This window comes from Mytilus californianus, unplaced genomic scaffold (assembly GCF_021869535.1).
Source record: "Mytilus californianus isolate M0D057914Y unplaced genomic scaffold, xbMytCali1.0.p SCAF_4, whole genome shotgun sequence".
Classification (NCBI taxonomy): Eukaryota; Metazoa; Mollusca; class Bivalvia; order Mytilida; family Mytilidae; genus Mytilus; species Mytilus californianus.
The window spans coordinates 1251372-1275561 of NW_026262690.1; the positions used below are offsets into that span (position 1 = coordinate 1251372).

The window sequence follows — 24190 nt, forward strand, 5'->3', positions numbered from 1 at the left end:
AGCGCACATAAACCTATTATTTATAAAAAAAAAATAACAATGTGCTGTATTTTTTCTGTTATAGTTCCTAGATACACAAGGAGTAACCATGAGACTAGTGTTAAGTCTGCTATTGGCTTTAGTTGGACTCGTATTAGCCAAAAAGTAAGTTACAACACATTTTTTCTGAAATACCCTGACCAGTAACTGTAACTTTACGATAACTTAAAAATAAGATAGAATTGTGCTGTTTGGTGTCCTTGTACCCAATAAAGGATACTTTATACATAAACTAACACCATTACAAACTTAATCCCAATTTTATATTCTATTTTTAGAAATTTATCTGTGATTTCACTTTTTTTGGCGTTGATACATTCGTGTGACGCACAGTTCATAATTTTATTGTGGTGTACATTGGAGGTGTCCGTTGTTATTCTGTGGTCTACACGTTGTAATGTACTATTATATTATTTATTTATGTATTTCCCTGTCCTGAGTGTTCTTGTGTTTATTTGTGTTGTATTCCTATCACGTAATGTTGTCATTTTAGCGGTATTTTAACATTGCCATATAAGCGGGAGGTTTGGCTAGCCATAAAACCAGGTTCAAACCACAATTGTTTCTTAAAATGTTCTGTACCAAGTCAGGAATATGGCAGTTGTTATCAAATAGTGCGTTTCTATGTATGTTGGCGTTTGTTTTTGTATCAGTTCAGTGTTTCTGTTGTTCCGTTGTTTTCCTCTTATAGTTGATGTGTTTCCCTCGGTGTTGGTTTGGGACCCGGATTTGTTTCAGTAAAACTGATTTATGACTATTGAACAGCGGTGTACTTCTGTTGCCTTTGTTTACAATATAAGACACTATAGGGCCAAGTATATGGGAATGGAAGTATTTAAGTGAGTTATAAAACCAGGTTTTACGCACCATTTTCTTTATTAAATGCCAATACCAAGTCAGGATAATGAGAGTTGTTTTCTATTCGTTCCGTTGGTTGGTTTGTCGGGTTTTATGAACTTCCCCTTTTTTGAATTTACCTTGTAGTTCGTTATTTTTGTTGATAATTTTCCATAATATTAAACATACTGTTAGTTTTTTATTTATATTTATAAAAAAGTAAATATGAAACTATTATTATAACAAAACGTAAGTGAACGCGGGGTATGCATTTTCTGCATCGCTTATGGAACCAGCCGTGTTGTTTATCATACAAATACAATCGGTTGGAATTACATTTATGTGATAAACGTGATAAAGTATGATGGTTTTGTGATAACTAATGACAAATGAAACATATCCCTCGTCATCTGTGATACAGATATTCCAGATATTACATTGATGGTAATGTGGTAACGACAAATGAAATATATCCCTCGTCATCTGGGATACAGATAATCCAGATATTACATTATGGTAATGTGGTAACGACAAATGAAACATATCACGATCTGTGATACAGATAAGACAGATATAACATAACGACCAACCGAACTATGAGGGCATCCGTAAACCTTTTGAAGGGATGTCTTTAACTTTACTATTTAGAACCCTTGGTTCAATAGCTTCTTTGTACGCAGGAACCATCTCTCACGGACATCCTGATAGAGATCACAGCTGTTAAATATCATAAAAACTTGGAGATAACATATGCAACGGCTGATACATAAAAAGAGAAGGTTTACAATTTAAAAATTGAAGTCGTGCCTTTTGTTGTAAAGTTTTCAACCAACACTCATTAAAAATTTCTAGCCTAATTTGTGGTCAGCATATGAAACAGACCAAACTGAACCTGTGGTACACATAATGGATTCTTTATATCAAGTCCTATGGATATATGCGACATAACCTTTCTTGAAGTAAAAAAAAATGATCATTTATTATGACGTTTGCTATAACTGGGTGTATGAATAATTGATTTTGGAATTATTTTTGTTATTATTTATAAAATAACGTTACAAACAACGAGGATATTATATTCTCTTACCCACTGTCAATCATCACCAAAGTTTCTGTTCTTCTTACATTTTTAATCTTAAATTTCTGAGAGAAATGAGAGATGAATGCAATCCACTCCACTCAAAACATTTTTGAATATATATTGGTATATTGATTTCACTACTTCAACCGGAATGTTGTTCGTATATCCTATTTGAGCCGATCAGCATTAAGTACATTGTACCAGCTTAAAACTATTATAACTGATATATCAGACCAATTAACCTTACAAAAAATGTCAAATAACAAAAATACCGAACTCCAATAAAAATTCAAAACGGAAAGTCTTTCATCAAATGACAAAATAAAAGCACAAACACATCAAGTGCATGTACTGAATGGCGTTGGAAATAATATTATTTGGACCTCAACATTTATGGAATTTGCATTTAGTTGTGTGAAAAATGAATAAGGATTTAGAAAATCATAAAATCTAAATTACAGAAATTTGTTATCAATAATGTAATTTGTAATTATTGCCTTGTAATTTTGTTCCAGTACATACATTGCAACTGTACCAAAACAGGTTAGAGCTGGATCATCGGCTAGAATTTGTTTATCAGCTTTAAAAAGAGGCGATAGACAAGTAACAATCTTCGTAACAATACTAGACAAACAAAACGGAACAATAGCTACAGCCCAGGCACAACGCAATTTACGTCGTGAGTTAAAAAATATATAACATTGTTGTTCATAAAATATATAATGATCAAAATGATAGAATCGACCAAGCAAGGAAAATTTTAAATAAGTTATGACTTTAATTTAATAAGCAGAATCTCAAAATTATCTTTAACACAAGGAACTGTTGGTTACACGTCATGATAGAATGACGAAATTATAATTTACACAAAGAACTGTTGGATATAAGTCATGGCAGAAGTTTTTCAAATTGAATACAAAGAGAATCGGAGCCGATGACTTAGCACTCTGACAAAAAAAAAAAAAAAAAAAAAAAAAGAAAAAAGAAAAAAAAAAAGGAAAAAAAGGAAACGACAAATATAGCGCAGCATGTGGTCTCTAGCAAAATATTACAGCAATGGCAGTTTACTGATTTTCAAATTACGTAAATAAATAACACAGAGACATATCAAGACAACGAACAAAAACTGGATGAATCGCATGAACCTCAAAAGTATAAAAGTGATCATGCATTATGTCAAAATCACTTGGAAATCTTTGATATTTTCATTGATGACCAATCATACTTTACATTTAAATATTGTAACTGTACAGGATAATTCTAGTTTACCACTCATATATTTCATACATTAATGTACTTGTCGCTCTGCAATTGAATGTATTATTTCTTTTTCTTAAAGGAGGATATGGAGTTGTTAATATAAGAGTAAGTATAATACACTTGAATTGAAGGAATTGTAGGAGAAAATTGGTAAAAGTTTGAACTTTTTAAAAAGCTGTAGACTGTGTCGCTCTATCCTAATTTAAGGTAATATGTGTGCATGTGGTTGTTGATTTAGTATTGGAAACGTGGTATTTTTAAATATTGATTGATATAAAATGGATTTACTTTAAAAGTTTGCGTTATACAACCATGCTTTTAAAATTTTGTTCACTTTACTTGTTGAAAATTAAAACATTTACAAATAGACACGACTCTGGAGATCTGCCTCTCTGGAGGTGTGCCTAGATTGGCAGAAGTTATAAAATACAGATAATGCATTTTTGTAAACATTGTATAGGAACATTGTTTAGCATAACAAATCGTGCATATTGCAGATTAACAAAGCAAATAAACACGTATTAATAATTGATATTTCAATACTGAATTTCAGTGTGGATATATGCATAATAAAACGAACATGAATTAATGACAGTTGATCGGAACTGAAATACATATAGTTAATTTTCCGGCTTTTGATGTCTTATCCTGAGACGAGAAAAGTCTGTAATTCTTTATCTCATTTAAGCCAATAGCTGTTGCTGTATCTCAGCCGCATCATAAAGCAACCAATCAGAATCTATATGTGATAAGTAATTGTTTCAAGATGGCGTGTATGTCCACTGAAACTAATAGGTCCGCACCGTGATGCGAAGCAAAAACATACAAGTATACCAAAACAATGTAGACATACAGAGGTAATGAAATAAAATTAGTTACAAATGCAAGTGTATCAAAATAATATAGACACACAGAGGTGATGAACTAAACTAGGGCGACAGTAGTTTACCTAGGTTTAAATCTCCTAAATCGATTAGAAGATACAAACCAAGGTAACAAACAGAATGGCATTAACTCCAAGGAGAGGGGATAGACAGGGGGAGGGGGCGGGAACCCGGGAGTAAGGGGGACGATTAGAAGATACAAACCAAGGTAACAAACAGAATGGCATTAATTCCAAGGAGAGGGGATGGACTGGGGGTGGGAAACCGGGAGTAAGGGGGAAGATTAGAAGATACAAACCAAGGTAACAAACAGAATGGCATTAACTCCATGGAGAGGGGATGGACCAGGGGGAGGGGGGGGGGGAAACCAGGAGTAAAAAGGACGATTAGAAGATACAAACCAAGGTAACAAACAGAATGGCATTAACTGCAAAGAGAGGGGATGGACAGGGGGCGGGAACCCGGGAGTAAGGCGGACGATTAGAAGATACAAACCAAGGTAACAAACAGAATGGCATCAACTCAAAGGAGAGGGGATGGACAGGGGGGGAATCCGGGAGTAAGGGGGACGATTAGAAGATACAAACCAAGGTAACAAACAGAATGGCATAAACTCAAAGGAGAGGGGATGGATAAGGGCAGGAATCCGGGAGTAAGGGGGACAATTAGAAGATACAAACCTAGGCAACAAACAGAATTGCATTAACTCCAAGGAGAGGGGATAGACAGGGAGGAGGGGGGGGGGGGGGCGTGAAACCGGGATTAAAAGGGACGACTAGAAGATACAAACCAAGGTAACAAACAGAATGACATAAACTCCAAGGGGAGGGGATAGACAGGGGGGCGGGAACCCGGGAGTGAGGGGGACGATTAGAAGATGCAAACGAAGGTAACAAACATAATGACATAAACTCCAAGGAGAGGGGATGAACAGGGGGCGGGAACCCGGGAGTAAGGGGGAAGATAAGAAGATAAAAACCAAGGTAACAAACAGAATGGCATTATTTCCAAGGAGAGTGGATGAATTGGGGGGGGGGGGGGGGGGGGGGGAGGGGCGGTTACCCGGAGTAAGGGGGACGATTAGAAGATACAAACCAAGGTAAAAAACTGAATGGCATTAAATACAAATAGAGGGGATGGTCGAGGGGGGGGGGGGCGGGAACCCGGGAGTTAGGGGGACGATTCGAAGATACGAACCAAGGTAACAAACAGAATGACATTGACTCCAAGGAGAGGGGATGGACAGGGGGGGGGAGGGAACCCGGAATTAAGAGGGACGATTAAAAGATACAAACCAAGGTAACAAACAGAATGACATAAACTCCAAGGAGAGGGGATGGACAGGGGGCGGGAACCCGGGAGTGAGGGGGAAGATAAGAAAATAAAAACCAAGGTAACAAACAGAATGGCATTATTTCCAAGGAGAGTGGATGGACAGGGGGGGGGGGGGGAGGGAACCCGGGATTAAGAGGAACGATTAAAAGATACAAACCAAGGTAACAAACTGAATGACATAAACTCCAAGGAGAGGGGATGGGCAGGGGTGGGGGGCGGGAACCCGGAGTAAGGGGGACGATTAGAAGATACAAACCAAGGTAACAAACAGAATGACATAAACTCCAAGGAGAGAGGATGGTCAGGGGGGGGACCCGGTAGTAAGGGGGACGATTAGAAGATACAAACCAAGGTAACAAACAGAATGGCATTATCTCAAAGGAGAGGGGATGGACAGGGGGGACCCGGGATTAAGAGGGACGACTAGAAGATACAAACCAAGGTAAAAAAAAAATGGCATTAACTCCAAGGAGACGGGATTGACATGGGGCGGGAACCCGTGAGTAAGGGGGACGATTAGAAAATACAAACCAAGGTAACAAACAGAATGGCATGAACTCCAGGAAGAGGGGATGGACAGGGGTGCGGGAACCCGGGAGTAAAGGGAACGATTAGAAGATTTAAACCAAAGTAACAAAAAGAATGGCATGAACCCCAAGGAGAGGGGATGGGCAGGGACCCGGAGTAAGAGGGACGATAAGAAAATACAAACCAAGGTAAAAACAGAATGGCATTAACTACAAATAGAGGGGATGGTCAGGAAAGGGGGGGGGGGAACCCGGGAGTAAGATAGACGATTAGTAGATACAAACCAAGGTAACAAAAAGAATTGCATTTACTTAAAGGAGAGGGGATTGACAGGGGGCGGGAACCCGGGAGTAAGGGGCACGATTAGAATATACAAACCAAGGTTACAAACAAAATGGCATTAACTCCAAGGAGAGGGGATGGACAGGGGGTGGGAACCCGGGAGTAAGGGGGACGATCAGAAGATACAAACCAAGGTAACAAACAGAATGGCATCAACTACAAGGAGAGGGGATGGACAGGGGGGTGGGGGAACCTGGGAATAAGAGGGACGATTAGAAGATACAAACCAAGGTAACAAACAGAACGGCATTAACTCCAAGGAGAGGGGATGGTATTGGGGGGCAGGAACCCGTGAGTAAGGGGGACGATAAGAAGATACAAACCAAGGTAACGAACAGAATGGCATTTACTCCAGGCAGAGGGGATGGACAGGGGGGCGTGACCCGGGAGTAAGGGGGGACGATTAGAAGATAGAAAGTTAACAAACAGAACGGCATTAACTCCAAGAATTGGGGATATACAATTGGTTGGGGGGGGAGGGGGGGGGGGGGTCGGGAACCCGGGAGTAAGAGGGACGATTAGAAGATACAAACGAAGGTAACAAACAGAATGACATTAACATATTAAATAATATAGGGTGCAATTGTAAAACCTAGTCACACATTCAATAAACTCATCACAGATACAAGTGTAACAAAACAATGTAGACAAACAGCGGTGATAAGATAAAACCTCGTAACACATTCAAGTCTACCAAAATAATGTAGACTTACATTGGTGATGATGAAATAAAACCTAGTAACACATGCTAATGAACCAAACAATGTAATCATACAAAGGAGATTAAATAAAGCCTAGTAACACACGCAAGTGACCGAAAACGGTGTATACATCCCCCTGTCCATCCCCTCTCCTTGGAGTTAATGCCAAATAAAACCTAGTAACATATGCAAGTGTACCAAAAACAATAAATATATAGGTCATATAAAGAATAATAACCACTGACATAATTTTTTTTCAGTTACAATAACAGCTTCTCGAACGTACCCGATCAAAATGATTCTAGAAATATTTTACCATAGTGTTCACTTAATTGGTACGATGCTACTCGTCTGGTCAGTGATATTAAAGAAATATGGCTAATATAACTTTAAATGATTGAACAAAACTTATGATAAACTCATAATAGATACAGCAAAGTGCGTTTATATGATGGAAGTTAATTTGATAAAAAACACACATTTGATATTCTTTGTATTCAATATGTTTGTAAAATGTTGAATTAAGTAACAGTGTGATTTTTCTTTTAGGTACCAGGAAAGACCCCCGCAGGATATGATTATAAGATAAGAGTGAGCGTTATCGGAGATATTACATTTGACAAAACTGCTGTAAGAATCCAAGTTACAAGCAAAGCGTCATCCATTTTTATCCAGACTGACAAAGCCGTTTACAAACCAGGAGATATAGGTAATTATGACGTCATACTTCAATTAGTTACAACAGTCATAAGTAACAAGGGAACGGACAGCTCATAAGTATAAAGTAAAAGCATGGTATAAAATTATATTGTTTTTTTTTCTTTGTCATAAGTGTTCATAAGAATTTTAAAACTATAATATAGCTTGGACTTTTGGATCAAAGAATATTTCAAAACAATCAAAATAAATGCCAGAATTTCGTTCGATATAAAACATGAATTAGTCCAGTAATAACAGAAAGTTTGGTCAACTTATAGAAAATAAAATGGGTACAAACTATCCGTTGCAGATCTCGCAGTGAAATAGAATTGACACCTGTATCGGAAAATATTGAATTAGTATGGTCACAAATTGACAGATTGTTTCTACTTAAATGTCACGTTAGGAATCATCTTTAAAAATCAGTTGCTTTAAAGGAAATAGACAAACAATTTGCATTTTGATATCCATTTTGACAGCAAATATATGAAATCTTTCTAGTTGTCTTTGAGAAGCATTGATTGCTAGACTAGTTTATCGTAACATGTTTAAATTGACAAATGAAATATTTAAATGAATGGAGAACCTTTTTTCATGTATATATCTTAAGAATTGGTAACAATAGAGCTACGTTGATTTGCATTCTTAAGCAACTTCTAATGTTTTTCATAACTAATTTTGGGAACGTAGATCGGTTCTAAAGTTACAGCTTCTAAGTGAGAATATTACAATCATTCTAATTATGATAACTATTTGGTTTTGCTAGAGAAATATAAACATATGAAGCTTTCTGTTTAATGCTTCAACTGTATTTATTCTTCAACAGTTCAGTTTAGAGTGGTTGGTACTAATTCAAGATTGAAAGTTCTCAGAGATCCTTTGACAATTTATATACAGGTCAGTTCATTCATGTATTTTTCGTTAAGATAACTTTTTGTATAGGATGTATTCAACTTGATAAGCAAAATAGGACTCCGATGATAACACAGCTGAAAGTAGTAATAAAAAGAGTCGCTTATTTGAAACCGAAAAAAATAGATAAGAACCAGAATGTGTCCATAGTACACGGATGCCCCACTCGCACTATCATTTTCTATGTTCAGTGGACCGTGAAATTGGTGTCAAAACTCTAATTTGGCATTTAAATTATATCATAGGGAACATGTGTACTAAGTTTCAAGTTGATTGGACTTCAACTTCATCAAAAACTACCTTGACCAAAAACTTTAACCTGAAGCGGGACAGACGGACAAACGGACGCACAGACCGAAACACATAATGGAACTAGGTGGGGCATAAAAACAATATTAATAATGGGAGATATATAGACACGACTAGCTAGAGATAAGAACATTACTTACAACGTACAAAAAAGGCAGACATTATCAAGAAAAAAAGTTTTTTAGTTATGTCGATATAACTGGTAATGTTCAAGTTTGAGTGAAATTTTGAATAAATGAAAAAAAAAAAAAAAAAACCATTTTATTAATTTCGTGCGACCGAAGTGTTTTTTCTGGATTTAAATTGATCACGACAGTAAAGGATGATATTATGGGAAACTATATAACAAATGTGGACCTGATAAGAATAACCTAATATTTTAAATAATTTCAAAATTTTTTAATGGTGAGTTTTAGAAAATCATATTATAAATTATGTTGTCAGTACCGAAGCACTTACTGTTAAGCATATGACATCATCGTGTACTCATAGTATAAAAACCGCCACGGTGGTCTCGTGGTAGCGTTTTTGCATCGAGTGGGAGGTCGTGGGTTCTGTGTTCGAACCCCGGCCGGGGCAAACCAAAGACTTTACAATTGGTATTTGCTGCTTTTCCGCTAAGCACGAGGCATTAAGGAGTAAGCACAAAGAATGGTCGGCTCGGAGTCAGAATAATGTGTCCAGGTAAGTTGACATGTCTCCTTGCGGACTGTTAATTGTGAACTAGTACGTTAAAAATCCTGCTCAGCGTGTCGGTCAAGTACAAAGCAGGATTAATATTTATACTATATTAACATGTTCTCGTCCTGAATATGCATATTAATTTGCCGCTGGACGCTAAGCAGCCATCCGTTATCATCATCATAGTCTAAAAGTAGTTTTATGGACAGAGTGCTAGAAAATGTAATGAAATTTATAAATTTCGTGCGTGCTTATCGTTTTTGCTGGATTTGCCTTCTCCAGGAACACTCAAACCCCAAAATATAAAATTTAAGCATCTGTAAATACATAAAACCCCATTGAACATTTTGACTTAAAAGGACCTACAAAGAAAAGTTAAGTTCAGCTACGGTCAATTTTACCTTAAGGAATTGGGACCTTAAAAAAAATCTAACTCATAAAAGTAGGTGATGAATTTAATACCGAAGTACTAACTACGGAGCAGTGGATACCCTCGTTGATTAAGAGTCTTCCAGCAGTGGTTTTAATCCTGTGCTAGACAATTAAAATATCACTTTATAAATTTGATGTCTCCGAGACAAGTGGATTCCATTGTTAGGTTAGAACTAAGTAGAGATATACAGTGAATACTGTTCCGTCTACTTACATTCAATATAAAAGTATTATCGCCATTTTTTGTATTTTCCTTTGATAATTATTTGTGATAATTTTTCATATCACGCTTCTCGCTTGAGATAGAAAATTATTGTCCGAAACTAAGGGCGCTCGTGACGTTGTCAATGTAAACATCAACGGGCGTCACAGGCAAAATAGCGATCAACAGAATATCAATGGTCTTTCAAACTTGAGGATGTTTCTCGGCTACAACTCATCTCATCTGTCGCCCTTGATGAGATTGTAGTCGAGAAACACCCTCTCGTTTGAAAAACCACTGATGATCTATAGGTCTCACATAACACGTTTTCATAAATAAAACACTTGTGATTCTTATTCAAAACATGATCCAAAGACCATACTCAGTTCAGGTCAATTTTTTACCAATCATTTTAGAATTATTTGAAAAAGAAAAAAAAATGAAAAAAAAATGAAAATAACACGTTATAAAGTTAATGCGTCAGAATTTACCTTCTGAATTTACCTTCATTAGGAACGCTCAAAGCCGAATATTTGAAAACCAGAATGTATAAGGACCGAAACAATTGAAGACCTATCTGACTAAAATGAAATTAACAAATAACGAAATTCATCTAAGATCAACTTTGCCTGAGGGAGTTGAAACCTTAGTTTCTTTATAATTTCAAAATTTATTAATGGACAATTTAAGAAAGGTTTGTTATGAATCATATCAGTACCAAAGTACTGACTACTGAGCTTATGATACCCCCGGGGACTGATAGTCCACCAGCAGAGGAATTGACCCAGTGCTCTTAAAATGAAAACAACACGTTGAAATATGTTTTAATCTGATTGAATTTACTACTGGGAATCAATTGTTTCTTCATTCAATGGATAGTCAAAAAACAAACATTTTTTACCTTCAGTATCTTATAATCAAGACCATTAAGCGTAATATCAATTCACATGTTTATTTCAGGATCCCAAAAATAATAGATTAAAACAATTTCTGAATGTTCGCCCAGTGTTTGGTGTATTTGCCGGGACATTCCAGTTATCTACCTTGACAAATCTGGGACGCTGGACAATCAGAGTGGAGCAAAAGGTCAGTTTCTTTTATAAGATCTGGCGATTATCAAGTCTCAAAAATAAATCAGACTTGAGTATATAGGACTTTAGCTACAGGCATCAATCATGGGAATCTATACAAGAAAAAAGCCTATACTAATATTATATCAATATTGGTTTTTTGTTCGGAATTTCAACTCCAAAAATTGATATTTTGAGTAGCGTTGATGAATGACAGGGGAGGTTATAAACAAATATTTTGATAAGCTAAAGTTAGAAAATGCATTGTTCGCTGGCAGGGATCTAAACAGTTTTAGATCTAATCAAATTATTGATTACAGGGGGTAAGTAGTGAATAACTGCAAAAATAGGTATGTTTCTGACATAAGGTAGGCAAATATGTATGTTTAAGAGTGAGTATTTAAACACATTTTACAAAAGTTAAAAGGAATGGCAAGTACTAAAAGCGAGGCGGAAGATACCAAAGGTATATTCAAGTGGATCATAAACTGACAACGCCATGGCTTACAAAGCGAAAAACGACTAAAAGACAGACAATAGTATACATCCCCTCTCAACAAAAAAAAACCAATCTCATGTCACCCCAAAAAAAACCTGACGATAACTGTCAATCCAAAATTATCTGAACTACAAATCGAATCTCCAAAATCATATCTAGTGAACAATCGTTTCTTAAAACTTGTATTCATAAGTAACACATTTCTAGAAGAAGCACTACTCCAAATTTATATCATAAAGTATTTGTAACTCCAAACTAATTGACAGGTTTGATCGTAGTTCCAAACTCCTGCATATGTCCAATTGTAATAATCACTCTAAGCTCATATCCAGTAGAAATCGTCCTTCAAAATTCATGTTCAGTATTGATCGTAACTACTACAAAAACAAAAACAATACTTTATTATAAGAGGGTTACACAGTTATCTATATACCTAATCTTTCTTGAGGCCCTCATCATAGAAAAAAACATAAACAAAATATCGTTGAAAAACGTCTATGAAAACATATACATGACATACTAATAAAAGTCAAGTATAATGATCAATGTTCCATACAACTCCATAAAATGTTATGAAAAAAATAAACCTAATAAGATAATTAATATTTTATATTTTTACAATGGGTTGATTTCAATAAACGATCTATTAATTTGTATTTGAAAGAATCAATATTTGTAATATTTCGAAATGATCAATTAGTAGTAAGATATCATAATTAAAATAATTTCCTGCAGTCCAAGTGATTGAATGGCCAATTTTCATGCTGAAGAGACTTTCACATATTGAAGGTTGTATCACTTGATTCTTAATAGTTAAACAACTTTCACTGTAATGTTACATTGATTATAGTTTTGTTTCAGTAATCATATATTTTTTATTTATTTTTTATTTATAAACATATTGTTATCATTTTCCCATTTCACAATGCAATGTAAATCTTCTTGTACCTTTGACTACAGAGTTTACCAGAAAGATGTAAAGTTGAATCATCAGCATATAAGTCAGTGCAACAATTTTTCATATAGGAAGGTCATTTATGTATAAGATAAACAGAAGGGGCCTTTATATGGAGCCTTGGGGACACCATACTTCGTATAAAGTTTTTCAGAATGAGTGAGGATTACCAATGTGTACTTGTTGAGTTCTTTCATTCAAGTAAGATTTGAAAAAAGAAACAGCAGCATTATCAAATCCATAAACTTTTAAAGAAGAACAGAAATTAATCTATAATTTGTTGCCATGAAATTTCCCCAGCTTTAAAAACAGGGGTTACTCTTGCATTCTTTAGAAGAATGAGGAAAGTACTTGTTCTGTTAAAAATGTGAGTTAAAGAGGAAGCTAAGTTAAAGGAGAACTTGATATAAAAAGGTTTGGTCCTATGTATCAGATCCAGTGGATTTATTAAGGTCAAGTTTGATGATTTCATTTATTAATTTATTTATTGTGACTGGCGGAATTGAAAATTTAACTTGTTTTAAATTAGTAAAATTGTTCAGTTGAGTTAATTTTGCATAATCATGATTGTTGCTCACATACCTATCAGTTATTAGGTTTTAATATTTATCAAAACATTACAAATTTCATTGACATTTTTAGTTGTTACACCATCTTCATTATAAGCACATATGGTGTTTCTTGTTAGTATGGGTTAAGACTGTGAATACATTTCCACAAATCTTTTGATGCTTTTGAATTTTGACCATCTTTAAATAAAATTTTCTCTTAGATTCATCAATTATGTGTTTGGTCCTGTTTTGCCAAAACTTGAACTCGGACCACATTTCTAGTTAATCGTTTTTCTCTCTCATATACACTTTCATTTGTGAACCATTTAGGTTGTCTGTCTCTTTTAACTCTTTTAGTAGCAATAGGTGCATGTTTATTTAGAACTCCATTAAATATGTCAAACCACATCTGAATAAATGCATTTGGATGACTTTCATGTTCAATTTTATCAAAAGATACAATAGGTAAATTACTGAAAAAAATTGAAATTAGCACAGCAAACAGATGTCCAGTAAATTTAGCACTGCAAACATATGTCTAGTAGAAATTAACACTGCAAACATATGTCCAGTAGAAATTAGCACTGCAAACATATGTCCAGTAGAAACTAGTACTGCAAACAGGTGTTCAGTAGAAATTAGCTCTGCAAACACATGTCCAGTCGAAATTAGTACTGCAAACTAATGCCCAGTAAAAATTAGCACTGACTGCAAACATTTGTCCAGTAGAAATTAGCACTGGAAACATTTGTCCAGTAGAAGTTAGCACTGCAAACATATCACTGGGTTTGTACTAACACGAGCAACAATACGGGAGCCACACTTGGCAAATGATCTGCTTACCCTTTGGAAGCACCTGAGATCATCACCGGTTTTTGGTAGGGTTCGTGGTACTCAGTCTTTAGTTTACTATTTTGTGTTTTGTATACTGTTGTTTGTCTTTTGGTTTTTTGGTCTTTGCCATAGCATTGCCAGTTCGTTTTCGACTGTTGAGTTGGAATATCCCTTGGCATCTTTTATGTCCAAAGAATAAATGAGTTATTAAAATTATGTCAAGTAGTAATTGGGACCCCAAAACATGACTGGTAGTTATTCTAAACTGTGTGTAGTATCAGATCTGTAGAAGTGTCTTTTTTGGGGGGATGTATAAGTATCCTGCTACGTCCGGTCTGTGCCTATGTATTTTGTTAGATGTAGTTCTGCTTTGTATCGATCTGATGAATTAAGCCCGTTTCAACTGATATTTATAGTTTGTTCTTATGTTGTACTGTTACACCATTCCCCTTGGAAAGGAGGAGGGTTGGCGCCTTCAAACTAGTTTAAACCCGCCACATGCTTAAGTGCCTGTCCAAAGTCAGAAGTCTGTAATCAAGTGGTTGTCGTTTGTTGCTGTATATTATATTTGTTTTTCGTTCATTACTTTGAACATAAATCAGGCCGTTCGTTTTCTCGTTTGAATTGTTTAACATTTGTCTTTTCGGGGCCTTTTATAGTTCACTATGCGATATGGGTTTGCTCTTTGTTGAAGACCGTACGGTGACTTAAGGCTGTTAACTTCATTTGGTCTCTGGTGGAGAGTTGTCTCATTGGCAATGATATCATATCTTTTCATTTTTATAGAAGTAATTCTAAACCCAGACTTATAACTACTTTGAACTGTCATTTCAAACTCATGTCTAGTAGTAATTCTGAACCCAGACTAATAACTACTAAGTGTCATTCCAAACTCATGTCTAGTAGAAGTTTTAAACCCAGACTAATAACGTGTAGATACACTCATTCCAAAATCATGTCTAGTATTAAATCTAAATCCAGACTGATAACGTCTAGAAACTGTTATTCCAAACTCGTGTCAAATAGTAATTCTGAACCCAGACAAACTGTCATTAACCCAGACTTATAACTACTAGAAACTTTCATTCCAAACCCATGTCTAGCAGTAATTCTAAACCCAGACAAATAACTACTAGAACCTGTCATTCCAAACTCAGGTGTAGTAGTAATTCTAAACTTTTCTACACTTTACACAAGTATTCCCCATTCCAAACTAAAAGACAAATTGAAAGAGTTGGTATTACTTTGTTTCAATAAAAAGAATGGCGAACGTAGATACAAGTATCTTGTCTTGGGGAGGGATAAATCCTACTTTGTAAAGAATCACTCTGATTCAAACAAAAAATTCTCTGAAACTGAAATTATCAAGATGCTTGATTTCTTGATTGACAACATATTTGTTACGTTTGGAGGACGTGTTTTTCAACAGACTATCGGAATTCCAATGAGCACCAATTGTGCCCCTCTTCTTGCCGACTTGTTTCTTTATTATTATGAGGCTGACTTCATACAGGAACTTCTTAGGAAGAAAGATAAGAAGTAAGCAATATCCTTTAACTTTACGTTCCGCTATATAGATGATGTTCTCTCACTAAATAATACAAAATTTGGTGACTATGTTGAACGAATCTATCCCATCGAACTGGAGATAAAGGACATAACAGATACAGTTAAGTAGGCCTCATATCTTGACTTACATCTAAAAATTGACATTGAGGGTCGGTTGAAAACAAAACTTTACGACAAAATAGATGATTTCAGCTTCCCAATTGTGAACTTTCCATTTCTATGTAGCAACATTCCAGCAGCGCCTGCATACGGAGTATATATCTCCCAATTGATACGATATTCCCGGGCTTGTATTTCCTATCATGATTTCCTTGAAAAGGATTGTTGCTTACAAGGAAGCTATTAAACAATGAGTTCCAAATGGTGAAGTTGAAATCATCCCTTCGTAAATTTTACGGACGCCATCACGAGTTGGTTGACCGTTATGGAATAACCGTTACACAGATGATATCGGATATGTTCCTTATGTCGTAACTAAAATACCCTTCCCTTTTCACGAATGTGACCTACCAAATTAGACTATTTACCGGATTTGTAATAACATAAGCAACACGACGGGTGCCACATGTGGAGCAAGATCTGCTTACCCTTCCGGAGCACCTGAGATCACCCCCAAATTTTTGGTGGGGTTCGTGTTGCTTAGTCTTTAGTTTTCTATGTTGTGTCATCTGTACTATTATTTGTCTGTTTGTCTTTTTATTTTTGGCCATGGCGTTGTCAGTTTGTTTTCGATCTATGAGTTTGACTGTCCCTCTGGTATCTTTCGTCCCTCTTTATTCTCTCTTCTAGAAACTGTCATTCCAAACTCATGTCTAGTAGTAATTCTAAACCCAGGCTAATAACTACTAGAAATTGTCATTCAAAACTCATGAAAAATCCGCACGGAAGGAAGTTGGCAATTGAAAAAAAAATACCAGGCTTTAACTGTAAATACACCACATGCGGATTTGAATGATAAATCAAAGACAAAGTTAATGTTGAAAAAAAATCACTCAAACAACAACTCTCTGAAACTGACATTTTCAAGAAGCTTGATATCTTGATTGACAACATATTTGTCACGTTTGGAGGACGTGTATTTCAACAAACCATCGGTATTTCCATGGGACCCAACTGTGCTCCTCTTCTTGCAGACTTGTTTCTTTATTCATATGAGGTTGAATTCATACAGGAACATTTTAGGAAGAAAAAAAAAGTCGTTAGCAGTATCTTTAAACCTCACTTTCCGCTATATAGATGATGTTCTCTCACAAAATAATTCATAATTTTGTGACTATGTTGAACGCATCTATCCCATCGAACTGGAGATAAAGGACATAACAGATATAGTTAAGTAGGCCTCATACCTTGACTAACATCTAGAAATTGACAATGTTGGTCGGTTAAAAACAAAACTTTTCGACAAAACAGATGATTTCCGCTTCCCAATTGTAAACTTTCCATTTTTATGTAGAAACATTCCAACAGGACATGCATACGGAATAACCCACTTGATACAAGATTCAAGGCTTGTATTTCCTATCATGATTTTTTTTGATAGATGTTTGGTGCTTACAAAGGAGCTATTAAACCAAGAGTTCCAAGTGGTGAAGTTGAAATCGTCCCTTTGTAAATAACGCCATGACGAGTTGGATGACCGTTATGGAATATCCGTTTCACAAATGACAACGGATATGTTCCAATTGTCGAAACTTCAATCACGCCCCCTTATCTCCGAATGTGACCTACCGAATTAGACTTATCACCGGATTTGTACTTACATGAGCAACACGACGGGTGCTACATGTTGAGCAGGATCTGCTTACCCTTTCGGAGAACCTGAGATCACCCCAGGTTTATTTGAGGTTCGTGCTGCTCAGTCTTTAGTTTTGGCGATGTCAGTTTATTTTCGACTTGTGTGTTTGAATGTCCCTTTGGTATCCTTCGCTTCTCTTTTGAAAAGATCAAAAGTTAAGGATTATTAAGCGGAGGCCATCAATGTATTTGTATAAAAAAACTGTTTTGTCAGAATATTTTTTTATCCGAACAATTAGTTATAAAAACCCGAATAAGTGGTGTATCATATCAGCACGGGAATATAAAACATTTTTACGTATTCCAGTCATCTCCGACAAGGCTTGCTATAGTTCATATAATGGTTGAAATATTTATACAAGTTCATTGTTAAAAATGAAAACATAACGTTATTAATTGTATGCCCCTGAAGCGCTTTTCTAAATTTAACTTTATCAGAAACGATCAAAGCCGAATATATTTATTATTAATAATTTATAAATTTATAAACGAAAAATTAAGAAAAGTTAGTTATAGATGATGTCAGTACTGACTACTAAACTGATGATACTGTTGGGAACTGATAGTCAAGCAGCAGAGGTATCAACCAAGTGCTGCAAAAAATATCACGTTATAAATTGGATTCATCCGAAGTGCTTTTCTTTATTTACCTTCATCAGAAAGGCTCAAAGTCAAATATTTGAAAGTGAAGAATGCATAATTCTGTATGTATGTGCCTGTCCCAAGTCAGGAGCCTGTAGTTCAGTGGTTATTGTTTGTTTATGTGTTACATATTTGTTTTTCGTTCATTTTTTGTACATAAATTAGGCCGTTAGTTTTCTCGTTTGAATTGTTTTACATTGTCATTTCGGGGCCTTTTATAGCTGACTGTGCGGTATGGGCTTTGCTCATTGTTGAAGGCCGTACGGTGACCTATAGTTGTTAATTTCTGTGTCATTTGGTCTCTTATGGAGAATTGTCTCATTGGCAATCATACCACATCTTCTTTTTTATATATAAGAACCGAAAAAGTTAAAAAGCTATATGATTAAAAAGAACCTAAAAAATAGCCCAATCCATCTAAGTAGACATAAGAAGATGTGGTATGAGTGCCAATGAGACAACTCTCCATCCAAGTCAAAATTTATAAAAGTAAACCATTAAAGGTCACAGTACGGTCTTCAACACGGAGCCTTGGCTCACACCGAACAGTAAGTTATAAAGGGCCCCAAAAAAATACTAGTGTAAAACCATTCAAACGGGAAAACCAACGGTCTAATCTATATAAAAAACGAGAAACGAGAAACACTTATGAACCACATCAACAAACGACAACTAATGAACATCAGATTCCTGACTTAGGACAGGTGCAAACAAATGCAGCGGATTTAAACGTTTTAATGGTACCAAACCTTCACCCTTTTTCTGAAACAATAGTGCAACATCACAACATAGAAAGACACACTATAAAATATCAACTGAAATAGCTTAACTCAATCAAAGGACATATTAACACCATTGAAAATACACTGAACAAATAAATTTGACCTATGACACTATGTAAATACAAAATAAATAAACTAAGGGAAGAATAATAAAAGTAACATGTTATATCGGAAAGAAATGTTAAACAATTAAAGAAAAACATTATGCTCGAACAAAAATACCATCCATTTGCAATAACTTTAAACACAGGTAAATGAAAATAATTTTGTTGTTAGGTATACCTGTACAGTACCAATAGAGAAAGGAAATATTTTTACAAAATAAATAATTTTGAATACAAAATAAATAAACTAAGGGAAGAATAATAAAAGTAACATGTTATATCGGTAAGAAATGTTAAACAATTAAAGAAAAACAATATGCTCGAACAAAATACCATCCATTTGCAATAACTTTAAACACAGGTAAATGAAAATAATTTTGTTGTTAGGTATACGTGTACAGTACCAATAGAGAAAGGAAATATTATTACAAAATAAATAATTTTGATGTTCATAGTACGAAGTGAAAATTTATAGTTATACCAAACACTTATCAAAGCTGGTATATAGACCAGATATAACCCTGAATAACATTAAATAACAAAAAAGCAATACAATTAGTATCAACAGGTCAAATAAACAAGAAAGTACGATTTGAGAGTACTCGCAGTTACTGACAGCTAGTTAAAAGCCAAAACAATTAATAATAAAAAATCATGCATCAGAGACTAAAATCAACTAAAACACATCCCAGGGATTTAGTATTTTAACGTCATGGACAGTCAAAGAAGACATGACTAGTGCAATGCCAAAAATAAATGTATCGACAGACAGTAGGATAGTTAGGAGTTTAACCTCTTTATAGATCTAAACGAACGTGGGTGTGTCTTTATACATCCCACTTGAAAAAAATACAAATTTAGTTATGTTTTAATTTGCTGATGATAAAATCGATATTAGTGCCAATGTAAACTATATTCAAAGATCTAATTACAACATTGGTAAGATAACCTTTACTAATAAGCCTGTTTAAAGGTTCGATGAGTTTACACGGATCACATAGTGATTTCCGCGCTTTAAGTACAATATTACCGTAAAATTTAGGATGTGAAATACCGTTTTTAATCAGTTTTCTACAAGTACAGCCAAATTTACTAATCAAATCTTTGTATCTATGAAAGAACTTAGCAAAAGTTTTACGTAATTTATGGTAACGAAATCCTTGATTTAATAATTTACCAGTGATGCATTGATTACGTTCGTTAAAATCTATGACATCACTACACACACGGGCATAACGAACGAGTTGGGATATATATACACCGTATGATGGAGCCAAAGAAACATCGCCACCTGAAAAAGGAAATTTAACCATAGGGAATGAAAAATCGTCTCTTTTGTCGTAAATTTTCATATGGAGTTTTCCTTTAGAGATTGAAATGTCCAAATCCAGAAAAGGACAACTACTGCTGTTTATGTTAGATTTAGTTAGAGTAAGTTCTATTGGGTAAATTTCGGTAGTATATTTAGAGAACTCTGGATTATTTAACGAAAAAATATCATCTAGATAACGGAAGGTATTGTTGAATGTATCAACCAAATGTAACAATGACGTGTCTTTACTGAGTTTGGTCATAAACTGAGATTCATAGCAATACAGGAATAAATCTGCTATTAAAGGGGCGCAGTTAGTGCCCATAGGAATACCTACTACCTGTCGATACATTCTATCGCCGAAACGTACATATATGTTGTCCAGGAGAAAATTTAAAGCTTCAATCATATCTTCACATTTCCAGTAAGTGTATCTAGCATACTTTCCTTTTTCGTTACAGAAAAAGGCTTTAAACGAGTTACAGCAAATAAATTTGTAATGAGATTTTTCAAAAGACCATTTAATTAAATATGAAAACTTTTTCTTGATAAGATTGTGTGGAAGTGTAGTATAGAGAGTAGAAAAATCATAACTGTCAACAGAATTAAAAGGACCATCAAAAGCATGTATTTTATCTAAAACCTCTAAAGAATTTTTAACACTCCAAAAATAATTAATACCATTATTTTCATAAGCTTTATTACAAAAGTTAATAACAAGTTCTTTGATAGTAGTAAGGGAGGTAGTTAGAAGCACTGATAGATTAGTAGTAGAACACTTTGTCTGAGGGAGCTAAAACCTTAGTTTGTTTGTTATTTCAAAAATCATGTCAGTACAGGAGAAATGACTACCGAGCTGTTTCAAGCAAGTAACAGATCCATTACTTATAAATGTTGCATGGAAACTCAACAATAGTGTAAATACGGAGCTGTGTACATGTCTTTTATACGATATATTTGGTTTACAGTTTGATTCAGAAGAAACACCGACATAGCTAGATAATACAATTAATTATCTAATTACTACCACAATTTGATATTAATAAGTATTGTAATTTTCATTGTTATTAATAAATGTAATGTCAGTATTACAAATCTAATCTTGAATAAATCCTAATCCTATCTTATTTTTGGGAAATATGTTTATAAATTCAAATGTGACATCACTTTGTGTGTTTTTTTTAGAATTTCAAATGTGACGTCACTTTGTGCGTTGAGGCTTTGGCTAACTCGGCTGTGTATTTTTATGTGTTGAATTAAGTTGTTTTATGTAATGTATCCGTTTTTATTCTGTAGTTAGTCCCCACTTCGGTTTTATCATGTATATCTATTATATAGTCATTTTATAAAATTTACTGTTTGCAAAATTATAAATTATTCTAAATAATAAGGATGTTCTTGTCCCAGACAGAAAACCCTGGCCGTGTTAGGCGCAACTTTTTGGAAGTTTTGGTCCTCGGTGCTCTTCAGCTTTGTACTTGTTTTGACTTTCAAACTTTTTTCATCTGAGCGTAACTGGTTGGTCTTGTGTGGACGAGACGCACGTCTGGCGTATTGAATTTTAAGCCTAGTACCTTTTGTTAGCTATTATTCGTGTGTTTCTTTGTCTTATATGTTCTCCCATTTATTTGTATTGTGGTCCTGTCATGTGATGTTGTCGTTTTGGTGTTGTGTTTGACGTTGCCTTAAAAGCGGGAGGTTTGGCATGCCACAAAACCAGGTTCAACCCACCATTTTTTTCTTAAAATGTCCTGTACCAAGTCAGGAAAATGGCCATTGTTATATTATAGTTCGTTTCTGTGTGTGTTACATTTTAATGTTGTGTTTTTGTTGTGTCGTTGTTCTCCTCTTATATTTGATGCGTTTCCCTCAGTTTTAGTTTGTAACCCGGATTTGTTTTTATCTCTATCGATTTATGAGTTTCGAACAGCGGTATACTACTGTTGCCTTTATTTTAGACACAAGTAAATATCAAGTAGTATAAACATTGCGCCTAGTGTCATAACCTAAATATTTTGTATAAATGAATAATGTCAATATATATATATATGATGAAAGTTTCACTTAATTTGGTCAGTGTTGTAATGCCCCTTACTTTATTTGTTTTAGAGAGAAAACAACCTTAAAGGGTTTGATGTTGAACGGGTTGGTAAGTATTTGTTTAGTGTTTGTTAGACCGCAATCCCACTGATAAAACTTAAACAAACAAAAATATACACCAGGTCAAGCCTATATGGGATTTTCGTCATTGATATAATAAAAACACAATCCATCGTACATTTGATAATTATTTGTATTGATTTATAATCTGATGTGTTTTAAGAACTTATGTATCTAATTAACATGATCTCTCTCTCTCTCTCTCTCTCTCTCTCTCTCTCTCTCTCTCTCAGCAATGTCCTTAATGTCCCCTGAATAATGCCTTTATGACAATACATTATTATATTCAATTAATACTTATTGCTGTGTCCGTACATCCGATAGACATCAGTTAGTAATATTGTCCCTATGCATTGGTAGATGGATAAATAGTTAAATAACTAATAGGTCATTTTTAAGACATTCGACGACGAAAACGGAATATCCAAATAAATGTCGATTCGTAAGGCTGTCTATCGACAGTTATATCCAAACGTCTTTTTAACATGCATTTCTGTTTTAAATGATACAAATGTAGATAGTACTGATTGCTTATGTTTTTATATGTAGTTCTACCTAAATTTGAAGTGAACGTTGTATTGCCTCCATTTGAACTGAAAACAGACAGATTTTTCACAGTAACTATCAATGCACTGTAAGTATATAGCACGTGCTGAGTATTAAATATTATGTACTCTTGTGATATGCAATCATTCCAAATATGTAAAACCTGTCAAAGATAAAAAAAAATATGGACGATTTTACACTCTATACTCGAAATTCAATATCCCAAGTGAAATACCTGATTCAAACTTTCATATCTGAAATGGCCTATTTAGGAGAAATATTTAAAGTGCAATGTATGTTTTTTAATATATTTTTATGCCCCCGCCGTAGGTAACGGGGGCATTAAGTGTCACCCTTGACTGTCCTTATGTTCTGTTTTTCCGTCCGTCCTTCCGTCCGTCCCTAATTTGTTTCCGCACTCTAACATAAGTTTGACTTATGCTAATTTTATGAACCTCATACACAATGCTAAAAACCAAAACTTGCAGTTGGAGTTCGAATGTGGGCAGTGAGTCACTTGCCGTTCTAGAGCTATGTTCCTTTATAACTTGGAAAAATTGCAAATTGTTTCGTTTCCGCAATCTAACGTAAGTTTTCCCCATTCAAATTGTATGAAACTCATACACAATACTCAAAACCACAACACGCAAACAAAGTGCGAATTTAATTTAAAAGTCACTTACTGTTCATAGTTATAGCCCTTTTTAACTTGGAAAAATTGCAAAGCTTAAGCGGGGACATTCGTGTCCTCAGACATATTCTTCTTCTATAACAGAAAGAAATGTTCTAATAAATCATCAGATGATAGATGACAAAGACACACCATGCCGCTGTTCCTTTGATTTTTGTGTGTTTTTTTTGCTGTGCATGTACTGATTTTGTGTCATGGATGGATACCCCATATCCTTTGTTTTTCTATTATTGTAGATCTCAGTTGTTTTTCACTTGTTCCGTTGATTGATAGCACTTGGTTTTGTCAGTTTTAATGGACTTCCCATTTTTTAATTTGCCTTGTTATTTGTTTTCTAATCGTTATTTAAGGTTTCACTTCCCTCAAGCAAAGTTTACTTTAAATGGATTTGGGTTTTTAGGTCCTTTTTGGTCATACAACTCTTCAACTGTTTCGGTTC

At 34.8% G+C, this 24190-nt stretch overlaps 1 protein-coding gene across 1 annotated transcript in view; it reads left to right on the top strand.

Annotated features, from left to right (window-relative positions):
- The window catches only part of LOC127737262 (CD109 antigen-like), a 67410-nt gene that overhangs the window by 286 nt on the left and 42934 nt on the right, over positions 1–24190 (top strand). Inside the window, exons 2-9 of the mRNA XM_052247818.1 lie at positions 65–144; positions 2473–2636; positions 3297–3322; positions 7557–7716; positions 8533–8603; positions 11203–11328; positions 22464–22503; positions 23064–23148. Coding sequence (XP_052103778.1) covers positions 89–144; positions 2473–2636; positions 3297–3322; positions 7557–7716; positions 8533–8603; positions 11203–11328; positions 22464–22503; positions 23064–23148 — 728 coding nt within the window. The 5' untranslated portion in view covers positions 65–88. The remainder of the gene's footprint in view (positions 1–64; positions 145–2472; positions 2637–3296; positions 3323–7556; positions 7717–8532; positions 8604–11202; positions 11329–22463; positions 22504–23063; positions 23149–24190) is intronic.